We start from the raw sequence: 14,073 nt of genomic DNA on the forward strand, positions 1-14,073 counted from the left end.
TTAATATTTATTTTGTTTGTTTTTTTTGGCCATTGACATCCACCCAGTTTATCTTCTTTTTCTGTTCAAAATAATAAAACAAAACCAAAATAATTATGTCCTTGGCAGAAAAGTAAGTATTCCGGGATGCAAGTGTTTTCCGCATGATAAACTTATAAGCGGAAGTCTTCTCTGTAGATAAATAAGATATGAATTAAAAGAATGGCAAACTTCATGGAGTTTTTTCACAAGCGAAAGGTATTGTATTTCAAGCTCCCTTCATTCATAATTTTTACCGGCGTTAATGATCTTTTATTTTACTTGCGCATTCAAAGATTAAATTATAATTAGATCGCGTAAATGTATAATAAACCTATTTCATTATTTTTTTTGATGTGTTAAACTCGAAAGTAAGTTACATTTATATATTAATAATCAATAAGACTGATGTGTAGAAAAATTGTTTGTACATTGCTCCATTTTTTTTTTAATAATCGTTTTCACAATCGTTAATAAAAGTGATGCGGATATTTTCACCAACTCCAAATGAATTTAAAGCATGCAAATTCTTTTAAAGAAAAAATATGTGTTGGTTCTCCTATCCAGCAGCAGCGTTCAATCTCCCATTTGACATTTTCTTAAATTAACAAAAAAATTAATTCCTTACTTTTTTTTTTTTAGTTCAGGTAACAAATTTTAGGGGAAATTTCTGTATCATGATCTGTTGCACCAACTATACAATTGCCAAGGTACCAGATAGATTTGAAATTAGTAAATTAAAAAAAAAAACAAGTAGATATTTGCCAAGGGGTGACTACAAGTTATACCTTTTGAGTTCGTCCCATTCTGTGATGTTTTTTCTTGCAGACCACTGCACGGAAGTTGCCAAGTCTGTCACAGATCAAAGAGAAAAATCTCCAGAGTGGAGAGCAAGTCATTAAAAGGTGCTGGATAGAGGGGACAGATATTTTTGTAATGCAATCTGGGCCGCTAGTTCGAAGTTAATAAGACTTGGCAGTTATTCTGCCATAGACCATAATACGAAAATCTCCCCCAAATTTTATACTTTTTTTTTAAAAAGAAAAAAAACAGGTAGAGGTTTGCCCAGCAACTGGAAAATTATTAAAACTGTTTATTGAAATTACAATTCTTTAATAAAATTGCCTGAATGTGCAATTTTAGTAACTTATGTATTAAAATTTTAAAAATTATGCAACTTTCCAGTTAAACTATTTGAATTGCTGGAATTCGATAAAATATTGTTTTGCTTAATAGTATTTCTAAATTGTCAATGATTATTTAATTTTTTTAATCACAATTGTAAAACTTTTTCTTCCAGACTTTTCGTCCCAAAAAGAAGTTTGAGCCTGGGACACTTCGGTATTCTCTTCACAAGCAGGCTCAAGCATCGCTAAATTCTGGATTAAACCTACGAGAAGCCGTAAAAGTGCCTCCTGGTGAATCTATAAATGATTGGCTAGCTGTTCATGGTAAAAGTTTTAACCAGTTATTACTTTTATGTTAATAATACCACTTTTATGATTGGATTGGTTATTGTTTCTATGTGTTTTATTTGGCTAAATATTAAAATGTTTCATTCATTGTGTATGGCATAATGTTACATCAAACCAAATTAACTTCTATTTGCTGTAAAAAAAATACATTTATTTTGCATTAAAATTGGAAGATGTATTAAAATACCTAAGGAAATTTTCTCGAATTAACTTAGACCTAAACAATATTATTTTCTTGGTGAGCAGCATTTCCCTATTGAATGACAGGTAAAGAATATTTTTTATTTTGCTGAAAAGCAATGAGCTCCTTTTTTTAATGAATTGGGTTAAAATTCTTCTCAATGCCTGTCAGAGTATAAGGTTTCTATCATGTCTCATGGTCTTTGGCAGCAGCTCTGGCTTTCTCTCATCTTTTCAGTTAGAGGTACTGGAATGGGAGGTCGCTGTGACCCTCCCCCCCCCCCATTTTTTCTTCACAATTTTTTTTATTTATTATTATTTAGAAAACAATGAAAGGATTGAGTATTACACCTTTATTAGACTTTTTTTGATGAATTAAAGTTTGCATAAGTATCATATAATATATCTTTTTCTCAATTCTTTTATCTCCTTCAAATCTGAAAATCTTCAATTCCTTCTTTGCCTTCCTTCCTTCATCTCATTGTGACATCATTTGTGATCTCATTGTGTCATTTGTGACATCAAACTACCTTTTTCTCTTCCTCCTTTCGAGGCTGTTATTCATTTTAAAGGAATTCTTTTTAAATTTAAATCTTAATGATTTTTAAACTTTTATATTTTATTTTTAAGATTTTTTTTTCTTTCTGGTTGAATTTGAATAATACTATTGAAAATATTCAACAGTATTACCACTGTGTCAAAATAAGTCTATTTAAAATTTTCCAATTCGAATTACTTCAGAAAAATTTCTTCAAATTCTTTTGTTTAAAGCCACCCAGTTTGATTCCCTTTTAGGAAACATTCTGTCAATCAACTCAGAGCCACTCACAGTGGCGGATCCATCGGGGAGGTCATAGTGGTCAGTGTTTTCATTACAGAAAAAAAATTAAAAGAGAATTTCTCACCCTTTCTCAAAAACAGGGTGAGATCTCAAAAAGTTAAGTGAGTTTTCTAAAAATTAAAGAAACGCGAATAGACTTGGAAAAAAAAAATTCTTTAATTATAATACATTTTTAGCATCTTCTAATTTTTAAAGCATTGAATATTTTTGCTGCATCATCATATGGAAAACGTTCTATATCTACTTTTTTATCAGCTTTTCTCATTAGGTTGCTCAAATGTTTATCAGTCATTTGTATATGATCTTTTGTCTTAATTCGGTTTTGAGTGCTAAATGACCTTGCAACAGATGCTGAACAATTCGGAATCACTTAGTAAATTTGTAGCATTGAAAAAAATTTAAACGTCTTACATGAAGAAATCTTACCTTCCGTGAACACGTGGTTGCAGAAAAATGTGTTCTGAAAGGTGTTCCGTCATTCGGGGGGGGGGGGGCATTGTGTTCTGCTATTCGCACCGGTTCTGAACTATACTGGTAAATAGGGAAGCTAGATAACAGGGATCCATGTTGAAAATAATGAAAGATCAAGGAAGAAAAGTGTTTGTTCAAAATGGCAGAAAACAAATTTTTTTTCCAAAATTCGCTCATTTTGAAATTGATTAATAGAGTGCACTATCTTCTCGCGTTTATAATTTTTTAATGCGAGAAAAGAAAAAAATAAGCGAGATTCTCCCGCTGTAGTGAAAACACTGGGGGGTCATGACCACCCCCCCAAAAAAAAAAAAAATTTATTCGAAAAAATGAAATAAAAATAATGATTTTTTTAATACATTTACAAAAGAAATAAAATTTTTGAAAAATTATTTTGGGGGAATCTGAGTCTATGACCTTCGCCCCCCCCCCAGGAAAAATTTCTGGATCCGTCCCTGACCACTCGCCTCATTTCTGTTTGTGTCTTCATTATCTGTTTTGTTAAAGCCACTCCAGCCCCTCTAGAACCTTAATAAGTAAAAATCAATAGAAAGAACGAGAATGTATTGCAACTGTCTGAGGACTTAAAAGGAAACAATAAACAAAACAACTCCCCTGTTTAGGGGATTAATGGAAATTTTGTTTGCATTGTGTTGCTTGCAATCATTTCATCCCCTCATTTAAAATTTATGTAGGGTTATTTGCAAATTAATGAATAGTTAAACAATTTTTTTTTAAAACTTCAGTTTTCTGGAGAAAATAATATTTATTGTTTTTTTTTTTACCTATATCATGTTTGTATAATGCTTGTAAAAAAATTCAAGTTATTGAAGGAAGGGTGACAAAATAGTTATCAAATCAAGGTTTTTTAAGCATTGAGTACAATTTTCTATGACCCCCCCGGGGGGTCATAGAAAATTGGAAGGGAGTTTTTTTCTTGAGTTATAAAATTTTTTTTTTAAATTGATGTGTCCGTGTTAGAGAGGTTTAACTGTTTAATACAAAGTATTTGTAGATATAGATGATTTTATTCTACAAATTATTTTTTTATTTGCTTTCTGTGGTTAGTTGTAATTTAATCATATAGATATAATCTGTAACTTTGGCATGGCTCTTGAAAACAGTGGCGTCCTCCTTTCTACTCATAGAAATGAAAGTCATAGGAAAGTCTTTAAACTGATTTCGATAAATTAAAGTTGAAAATCTGACACATTTCTGAGTGATCCATTTTCATGTGGATCCTGAAAAAGAAAATATTAAAAGAACCTCACAAACTTTAGTTAGTGGGGTTAGGTTTAAGGATACCAGCTTTTAAATTATTTTAATCAAATCATTGATTATATACTAGTTTTTACAATCAAAGGAAATTGCTTAAAGAGTTCTAAAAAAATATCAAATTTTTAAACGTATAAATTTTTAAAATTTAATTGTTCAAAAACTATTTGATAACTTTCATTCAAATTTTGAATTGCATTCTTTAAATATCATGTATGAAATTATATGCTTTACAATTCAAAATGTTTTTCAACTACAGTACAGAACCCATTATCCGGAAATCAGAAAACCAAAAAACCGGAATGAAATTCGATAAATTTCCCCGCCATTTTTTTAAAGAATATTTTTTTTCCTCATAAGATTTTAGGATTTTTCTTCCTTTTTTGAAAGATGTTTACCTTACCATCATTTTGGAAATAATCATTACTGTATTACTTTATAATTTTTTCTTCTTTTTAAGATTATTTCCAAAAAATTTTTTTTTTAGTTGGGTTTAACAATTAAAAAAAACTGCTTTTGCAGCAATTCAGAAAACCGGAAAAATCAGTTATTCGGAATAGCGATTGTCCCGATCGTTTCGGATAATCGGTTCCCTACTGTATTATTAAATAAAATAATAATTAATTATTAAAAATTATTTTTTACATGAAATTATCTTTGAATTATCTTTATTATTATCTTTAACAAATACTATAATTATGAGCTAAAATTTTCGATTAGCTTAAAAAGTTTTCAAGTTATAGCAAAATATGTAAAAAGCGAAATTGACATTAGGAGGTCCAAACTTTCAACTGTTCTCCTGGCCAAACTATTGGGACAATATCCCCAGATTGCGGCTACACTAAAGGTCCAAAGGTCAGAAATCTGAATACATAAAAAAAGGAATATTTATTCATAGAAAGTATGTTTTTGTGTCTGATTTTGTAGCTTAAATATCATTTACTTTAGTTAATTACCATATTTGAGATTAGGCTTTTGAACCATTAAGATCAAGTCTTAGGGCATAGAAATCCAATCATTCGATCAAAAGTTATTCAAGGTGTTCCTTTTTTTTTTTCCTGCTCACTGTACATTTAATATGAATATTTTCTTTTTTTAGAAAGCACTTATTCTAAATAATATTACTTTAGCTTTTTTTTGATGGAGGAATTCTGTTCTGAAAATTATTATGAGATTTAAGTTGCAAAGTAAGACTAATATATGACAAAATTATAATAAAAATAAAGGTAAATTACTGTAAATATAATATAGCTGAAAAAATAAAGGCAAATAACTATAAGGGTTCATTAAACCTATGCATGAAATGCTGTTAGGTTTGAAATAGGAAGGAAATCTTTCGTAAACATCCTGATAAATCTCGGAAAGTTATGACTAAGTGTAATCGAAATGCGTACTGAGGAAAGAGTTCTTTTCGTCAAGGGAAATGCGCTTAAAATTTTGCATTTAAATAAAAATTGACAATCTAGATAGGCTATCAGCCACTTTAAATCAAATATGTGACTTAGATGCCTTAAATCATACATATCATATATGAAGCAGCTTAATTAAACTGTTTTATTTGCATAGCAAACAAATCTTTTATTTTCCTTGAATTTTTTATTTTTCTAAAATATCTAATTTCTTATACATGATGAAGAATTCTTTCTATCAAAATCAAATCAAAAATTTTTCAAAAATATGATTTTATTTGATTTTAATATCAAACAATTTATTTATAGTTGACATAGCACAATAGGTTGAATTATGGATGTCACTAAATTAACTTATTTAGGATAAGTTTTGCAAATAGAATTAGCATTGAAATTTATTTACAAATCTTATTATTTAGCTTTTTTTAGGCTGCTTCAGAAATGTTTAAGAAAATATTTCTGGAAAAAAATGTTTTGAAAAACATCTTAAGGATGCTTCCAAGAACATTTTCTTGAGAATGTTCAGAAACCTTTTTTTTTCTTTTTCATCTTAATTTTTAAAATTAAGTTTTTATGATTTAGAGATAATAACTGATCTTAAAACTTGAAGGGAAATGTTGCTTTCATTGATAATGATTTGATGGAAAAACAAAACTATTGAAATCTACAACTTAATAGTTTTTTTAAAAGAGAAATAATTTTTATAAAATTGAAAGCATATTAATTTTCATTATTAGAAATTAAGGTAGTAATCGTTAGTGTTATAGTGAAACACTGATGACTGAATGCTAGGCCTTCTTGCAGGAGTAGTAAATTTGTTTTTTCAAAAAGCCTGATCAGTTGAAAAAGTGATGTACTTGATAAAAGGACTTTACATTGGCTCACAACAAATTCAAGTGCTGCAAGAAAAGGATATATCAGTATAAAAAACAATATTAAAATTTATGAGAAATCTTTAATTCAAAGTTTTTCATCATTGTTTTATTTGAGATGCATGATTTGTTGCAAAGAATAATGAACTCTGGAGTTTATCATTCCGTTGTCATTCAAGAGGCTGAATTGATTCATCATACTTTAATGCATCTTAGGAAAGAGGCTTAGGTTATTAGGTTAATTTATTTTTAACTCATTTCTAACTTAGTCATTACTGTTTAATTTTATTCTCTTACTTAGTGACTACAGGGGTCTGTCTAGGTTTTTCTGAGAGGTACCTATTTTGTGAAAATTTGGACATAATTTGTGAAAATTAAAAATTATATTAAAAAATCTTTTAAAGCACAGTTTTAAATTATTTACAGCCTGTTATGCAAATATTTTTAGACGAAATTTTTGTTGCGAATATAAAAACTTGTTAAAAAATATAAAAGCATTTTTTGAAAATATTTTTATTTTAAATATTTAAAAAAATTAAAGGAAATAGTTAAAGCATTGATTTTTGTTGTTGCCGTTGTTTAGTATTTAATACTACAGTTTAATTTATGTCTGCAGGGGTCTGTCTACGTTTTTCTGAGAAGTACCGATTTTGATAAAATTTAGACATAATTTGTGAAAAATTAAAAATTATATTAAAAAATCAACACAAAAATATGGTAAAAACATGGATTTATCGTTTTTTAAGGGATACAAAAATAAAATTTTAAGAAAAAGTATTTTGTGAAACTACCGTTTTTCCTAAAATTGAATTTGTGAAACTACCGTTTTCCCTAAAGTTGAATTTGTGAAGGTACCGCTAAACGGTAGTAAATTCGGCCTGGACAGACCCCTGGACTATCATTGAGTAACTCATTTTTAAGTACTCTTGTAGTGGCAAAAAATTTACTTTTCCTCATTGTTTTATTCGCAAAGCCAAATTTATTGAAAAGAAGTTTGAATTCATGAGGTAAATTTAAAGAATGTTATTGGCTTGATGGCGATTCAATCCAAGCACTTCAGCGCGTCAAAACATGCCATAAATCATAAACGGAACGCCCCTTGGACTGCCTAATTTTCCATCGTGAAAAATCGTAATAAATAAAATAATTATGTGCCAGCAAATTTGTGAAAATTTCAAACTTTTTATATAACATTTTTTTCTAGATGACCAAAATTAAAATAATGAATTCTGAGTATCATATTACGCGACTGTTTTTCCTTTATGCAGATATTTGATAATTTCTAATTTTGTTTTTTTAATTAATCAGAATATATTTATTTTTTATGCTTATCTTCAAGGTAAAGATTTGTGTTATTTTAATAAGGGTTATTAGTTAAATAGGATCCGGAAATTTGGAAATACAAGATCCTGAGGATCTGTAGTTTCCAATGTTTATTGGAATCAACAGGTTTGTGTGATGTAGAAATTCCGAATTCTAAAAAACATAAGATATATTCATTGAAGACGCTGAATCATTTCATTAGGACATCATACTCTAATGTTTTACTGCACTATGCAGCTAATGAAGCTAAAGTTATTTTAGTTTATAATATTGTAAGAATTTATTTAATTATACTAATAACTTTAAATGAAGAATTTCATTTTTTCAGTGGTTGACTTCTTCAATCGAATCAATCTTATCTATGGAACTGTGACTGAGTATTGTACGGAAGAAACATGTCCTACTATGTCTGGAGGGCCAAAGTATTTTAATTTTAATGTTATCTTCATATAGTGTACTTAAGTATAAAATATCTGTATTTATAAGCTCCTACCATTCATAGGTATGAATATAGGTGGGCTGATGGAAATGAATACAAAAAACCAACTGCACTTCCAGCTCCAAAGTATGTCTCCTTACTTATGGATTGGATAGAAGCTCAAATAAATAATGAAGACATATTTCCTGTCAAAATGGGTAAGAAAATTCGTTCACAATATTTTTTCAAGTTATTTACTTCAATTTATAAACCACTTTGTAATTTGTTTAGCATGTGTGTGAGGAATAATTCAGTGGTTAAAAGTATCGTGTTACAGTTAGCGAAACTACTGTTGTTGCTACTTTTTGTTGTGTAGTGCACTACTTTTTAAAATAAAGCTAAAAACTTCACTCAGTGGCTCGTCAGCCCGAAGAGGGCCTAGGCCTACTGTGCCCATCTCAGTTTTCTTGGGCTCTGGGGTGCAGGAGGAGATGTTCCGTTTAGGTGGTCAGCTGAATGCGGAAGCCCCAGTGTTTAGTTCCCAAGCAAGCTTGGTACTCATTTATCGACCCACTGAAGGGATGAAAGGCTGAGTGAACCTTGCCCGGCCTTAGGATCGAACCCAGGACCTGTTGCAGGAGAGCTCTGCCATGCAGCCACTGGGCGTCACTTTCTAAAAGTAGTGTTATAATTAAGGCAATGCAAAAAAAAAAAATCACACTATTGATCTTCATTTCTAGATAGTTTACATTTAGTTAGTAATTTACCCATACAATTTTGAATTTAATAATTTTTGAATTAAATAATTAATAAGTAAATAATTCGTATTGCGTCATCTTTCACCGCAAAAATCTTTTCATAAAGAATTAAATTTTTTCAAAGAGCCTATTTTTTTCCTAACAGTTTCAATAAAATCAGTAAAATAAAATAAGTAAATAAAATTAGTAAAATAAAATAAATTCAATAAAATAAGAAGTTTATAAGAAACCTGTTAAATTGAAGTATTGTCCTGTTATCATAAGATGTTAATAGCATCCTTGCAATGTTTCATTTCCTGGAATGACGCAAAAAAGGCCTCAGTTTTCTTATAGCAGGATTGCCACAGGCAACTAAAATGCTACTATTTGTGGCATGAGGCGACTATGGCAACTTTTTTTGCCTGAAAAGGCTAAAAAAGCAACTATTTTCAGGAAAAGGAGACTATTTGGAGACTTTTCTGAACTCCTAGCGATGGTTTTTTTTTTAAACATAAATTGGGTGGAAAATCTGCACCCCACAAGATAGTTTCTGAACACACTAAACTTTTTTTTTCTTAAAAAATGAAAAATTTTGAATTGCAAATTTGAGTGTTCACTTTTTAATTCGTTCAATCTGCACAGACTCCATTGTAAGTCTATTTCATTTCTCGATCGCCTTTTCAATGATTATTGCTACGAAATTCCGCATGATTTTAAAAAAATTAATAAATAAGTTTTAATGCGATATTACAATGCGTGAATTTTGATTTTGAGTAATCACTTTTCATTTATATATATATATATAAACATTTACGTTTATATAAAAATTATCCTATTTGTCACCAACTTGACTGAATGGACAGTCAATTGGCTATAACTCGAAGTACGATAACTCGAATATTACTATAACTCGATTTTTTTATGAGGTCCCGACCCTTTTATCTTCAATTTCATGTTAATTATTCTCGATTACTCGAATTTTACTCCCTTTAACTCGATTTTTTTTTTGGATCTTTTAAAGCAAGAAAAAAAACCTAAGAGCTGATATCTTGCCCCTTCCTTTGCAAAACACACACAATGTCTTTCGCACTCTTCATGGAGAAGCTAAAGCTGTCCCGCTTGAAGTATGTGAACAGTGGTTAAATGAAACGTTACCAAATTTACTTCAAGGATACAGTGAAAATGATGTTTTCAATATTGATGAAATGGGTTTATTTTTTAAATGTCTTCCAAATAAGACTATGATGTTTAAGGATGAAAACTGCTCAGGGGGCAAAATGTGCAAGGGACGTTTTACTGTCGTAGTTGGAGGAAATGCGTCTGGGACAGAGAAATTGCCCTTACCGAATCGGAAAATACCGAAATCCCCGATGTTTCAAGAATGTAAAAACGTATCATTTGGATTACAAGTCTAACAAAAAGTTTTGGATGACATCAGTTTTATTTGAAGACTATGTAAGAAAATTGGATGGGAAATTCTTCGCTAAAAAAGAAAAGTGATACTCTTAATGGATTGAAGATAGATTTTGATACTCAGTTGCCATGACATTGAATTATAATTAGTTGTACACTTGCAGTGAGATAAAAGTTTGCCATTACATTTATTGAGAAAGGAAAATAATGAAAATATTTCCATTTGCTCTTTTTGAAATCAAAAGTGAATAAAAGTTAAGATTTTTTTTTTTTTTTTTTAACAAAGGATTAGGAATGATTAAATATGAATATAAATTTTATAAAATAGAGAAAATTCAAAAGCTAGGAAATATATAATGCCTATGATTACATGATAGGAAGCTATGCTTGCAACAGCAGAGTTTACTCTGTATTAATAGGCTTTTTAACATAAAACAAACCACTTTTTAAAAAAATTTAATTATTACACCCAGCATCTTGTCAAATAAAGTAAGTTTTTACAATGAAAAAATTTGGCTTCATATCTTTTCTGCTCTGTATTATAGAATAAATTTATAATAATGTTTTCTATTTATTATTGGAATGCATTGTCCTTCATTTTTTTTTCTTTTTTAGATGTTCCATTTCCAAAGCCCTTTCTTCCCACCTGTAAGAAAATTTTAACACGATTATTCCGAATTTTTGTCCATGTTTACATTCACCATTTTGAACGACTAGTTCTTATTGGAGCTGTAAGTGTCTCTTTAAAAGTATTATTAATGAATTATTTATATTTTATGTGTTTTCTTTCATTTTTTTATAATAATAATTATTATTACTATGATATTTTTAGATTGAGTTTTACTTGTCATTCATTGTTCATCATGACTAATTTTAACACCTTTAACTTAAACTTAATTTAAACTTAATAATTAAAATATATATTAATTAAAATATATACGTATATAGAAGTTAATATATATTTATAAATAATGTTATATTTCTTACTAGGTAATGGTTTTAGACTATTTCAATCTGTATATTATATTATAGTCAGATTATTAAGAAGTAAAATATAGGAGGTTATTAATTATAAAATGATAAATATCTGTGATGGAAAATTTTAATCTTCAATGATTTAACTTTGAATAACACTTATTTTCTTGAATAATAAAATGGAATAGGCAATAATGAAATATGATATATAAATTATAGCTAATAAACATCAATTATAGTTTTAAATAACATTATAACTATTATATTAGAAAATATCTTAAAGTTCTCTTATATAAATATAAAAAATCATGTTTATTTTTAAGTAATAATTATTTATTTATATTTTAATTATACTTTAATAATGCTTAAACATTTATAGTTTAAGAAACATGAAATTTTTTAAATATTTTTTCGATAATTATGAGGTTTTTTTGCTATTAAAAAGAGTTATAGTTTTGTGAAAATGAAGTGGAAAAAAGTTTAAAGTATGCCTAATAAATTAAAATCCAATTGAATTGAAAGTAATGTAATCATTTGCAACATTTTTATATTTCTATGTTTGTAATGCACAGAAATCCAATAATATTTATTTATCTTAAAAAAGTAGATTTTTCCATAAAATGTGCAAGTTACTTGTTACAAAAATAATATGAATTTTTTTATTCTTCTCAATCATTCCTTTCAAACCGTAAATATTGATGTTTTAATGCCTTCAATTTTTTGTTTTGTTTGATTATTTGTATAGTTTGATGTCATCAAAGTATTAACTATATCACTATTTTATTTCAGGAAGCTCATGTTAACATGTGCTATAAGCATTTCTATTATTTTGTTACTGAATTCGACCTAGTCAGTCAAAAAGAGCTGGAACCTTTAGTAAGTTAAGCCATACTTAGTTTCTAATTTTTAAAAAGTATTATTTCATTTATTCAAATGAATTTCAATTTAGTGCCTTAATTGTCCTCTAACTTAATTAATGGTTTCTAATTTAATTCAGAAAGATCTCTACTTTAATTGTAACTTTTTAATGTTGAACATTTTATACATTAATGACAACTTCTAAAAACTGTAATAATTTTTCTAATATATTCCATTATGCATCATTATAAACAACTGGTCTGGTTGAGACAAAATGTAGATAATGCCAGGGTTTTAAAAAAAATCAATACATTTTTTATACTAGTTTTAGTTTACTTTTTAAAAATTAAATATGTACTTTAAGGGTTAATTTTTCTATTCTTACATTTCTGGATAATTTTAAAATTTTCAAATTTTTTTTTTTTAATGTTTAAAAAGTACTTAAAAGGTGCTTATTTTATGTTGAAGGATATGGCTACGCACCCTGTAATAAAATATCTGAATGAAAAAAAATTTTTTCTATGATTTTGATGTAAAAAGTTAATAACTAATGAGATTTTTCTGACTCTAATTTATTCATATTGATGATTTTTTTTTCAGGCTGAAATGACTAGCAATATTTGCAAGAGTAGTTTTCAACCAAAACGGTAGAAGTTATTTGTATTTTATTTATTGTGTTTGTTTTGCTTTTGTACATATCGTTATTGTGGCTATACTTAAGTGAGAAACACTTTAACATTTATTTAGTCTAAATTATTTATAGTATATTGAACTATTATATTTTTTATCATTATTTTGTCATAATTTTCATTTTAACTATTTAATATGTACTATTCCAATTGTTTTTATTTATTTTTTTAATATCTATTTGGAATATTAGTATTTCAATATTTACATTTTTTAAATCTTTCGAGTTTTTTATTTAACAAAAGCTGTTTTGTTTATTATGCATTAATAATTGTGAATATTATTGCCCTTCAGTATTCAATCAATACTGATTCACGTAATTGATTTTTACACCGAATTTTAAAATTGTTACAAACTAGAAGTGTCATTTTTTAGGTATGTCTAGTTGGTAATATTGATTACTTTTATGTATTAATACATTGGGAAAAAATCTTTAAAATATTGCTTTATTCTTATTTGTTTATATATAATTTTATTAGTTTTTGCTCTATTTATTTTAATATATTTTATGAAATCATTCTTTTAAATAGAAATTTAAAGAACTGTTTTTAATATTTGAAGCATTAATTTCAAATTTTTAGAGCAAAAAAAACTCCTTGTGTTATTAGAAGAAAAAGATTTTCATAAGAAAATCTAAATTTACAGCTATCATGATATGTATCGAGGTAAAAGCAGTTTGAAATTATAAAGGAAATAATCTTCTTTCTTTTCATCTTTTTAATATTAGGTTTATTAGTTTTTGGACAGGGAAACTATTTATTCTTGAATTTTTTTAAAGCAGAAATTACTTTTACCTTTATGAACTCATGAATGCTTCTTTTTAAAAATAACTTATTTTGAACTGGAACTAAACATTTGATAACAAATTCACTCCCCCCTGAAATTCTGAACTAGTGTAACCCATGTCTATAAATACCGTAATTTCGCGGAGAAACGCCGCCCTGGTATACACGCCGCGCCCTCAAAAATTGGCCCCCAAAAAAAATTATTTCGTCGCACACGCCGCACCATCGTACACGCCGCGCCGGATTATACTATACCAAAGCAGGTATTGATTACAGACTTAAAACATGTTCTATATACGCATATATACATAACTTAAATAGTTAAATAAGAAACCA

At 28.1% G+C, this 14,073-nt stretch overlaps 1 protein-coding gene across 1 annotated transcript; it reads left to right on the top strand.

Moving 5' to 3' along the window:
- Positions 1-49: 49 nt before the first annotated feature.
- Positions 50-13,825, top strand: Mob3 (MOB kinase activator 3). The gene is made up of 7 exons (XM_043042249.3): positions 50-237; positions 1,319-1,469; positions 8,193-8,286; positions 8,367-8,500; positions 11,048-11,163; positions 12,197-12,283; positions 12,866-13,825. Exons 1-7 carry the CDS (start codon positions 202-204, stop codon positions 12,914-12,916), a joined length of 669 nt encoding a protein of 222 aa, XP_042898183.1. The 5' UTR covers positions 50-201; the 3' UTR covers positions 12,917-13,825.
- The last annotated feature ends 248 nt before the right edge of the window (positions 13,826-14,073 follow it).

This window comes from Parasteatoda tepidariorum, chromosome 5, assembly GCF_982258835.1.
Source record: "Parasteatoda tepidariorum strain Cologne lab strain chromosome 5, Ptep-v5.0, whole genome shotgun sequence".
NCBI lineage: Eukaryota > Metazoa > Arthropoda > Arachnida > Araneae > Theridiidae > Parasteatoda > Parasteatoda tepidariorum.

Bases quoted from the DNA above. Each gene is read 5' to 3' on its own strand.
- Mob3 (XM_043042249.3), top strand. From the start codon at position 202: ATGGCAAACTTCATGGAGTTTTTTCACAAGCGAAAG. The intron at 238-1,318 runs GTATTGTATTTC...TTTTTCTTCCAG, and splicing joins AGTTTTTTCACAAGCGAAAG to ACTTTTCGTCCCAAAAAGAA. The intron at 1,470-8,192 runs GTAAAAGTTTTA...TCATTTTTTCAG, and splicing joins TGATTGGCTAGCTGTTCATG to TGGTTGACTTCTTCAATCGA.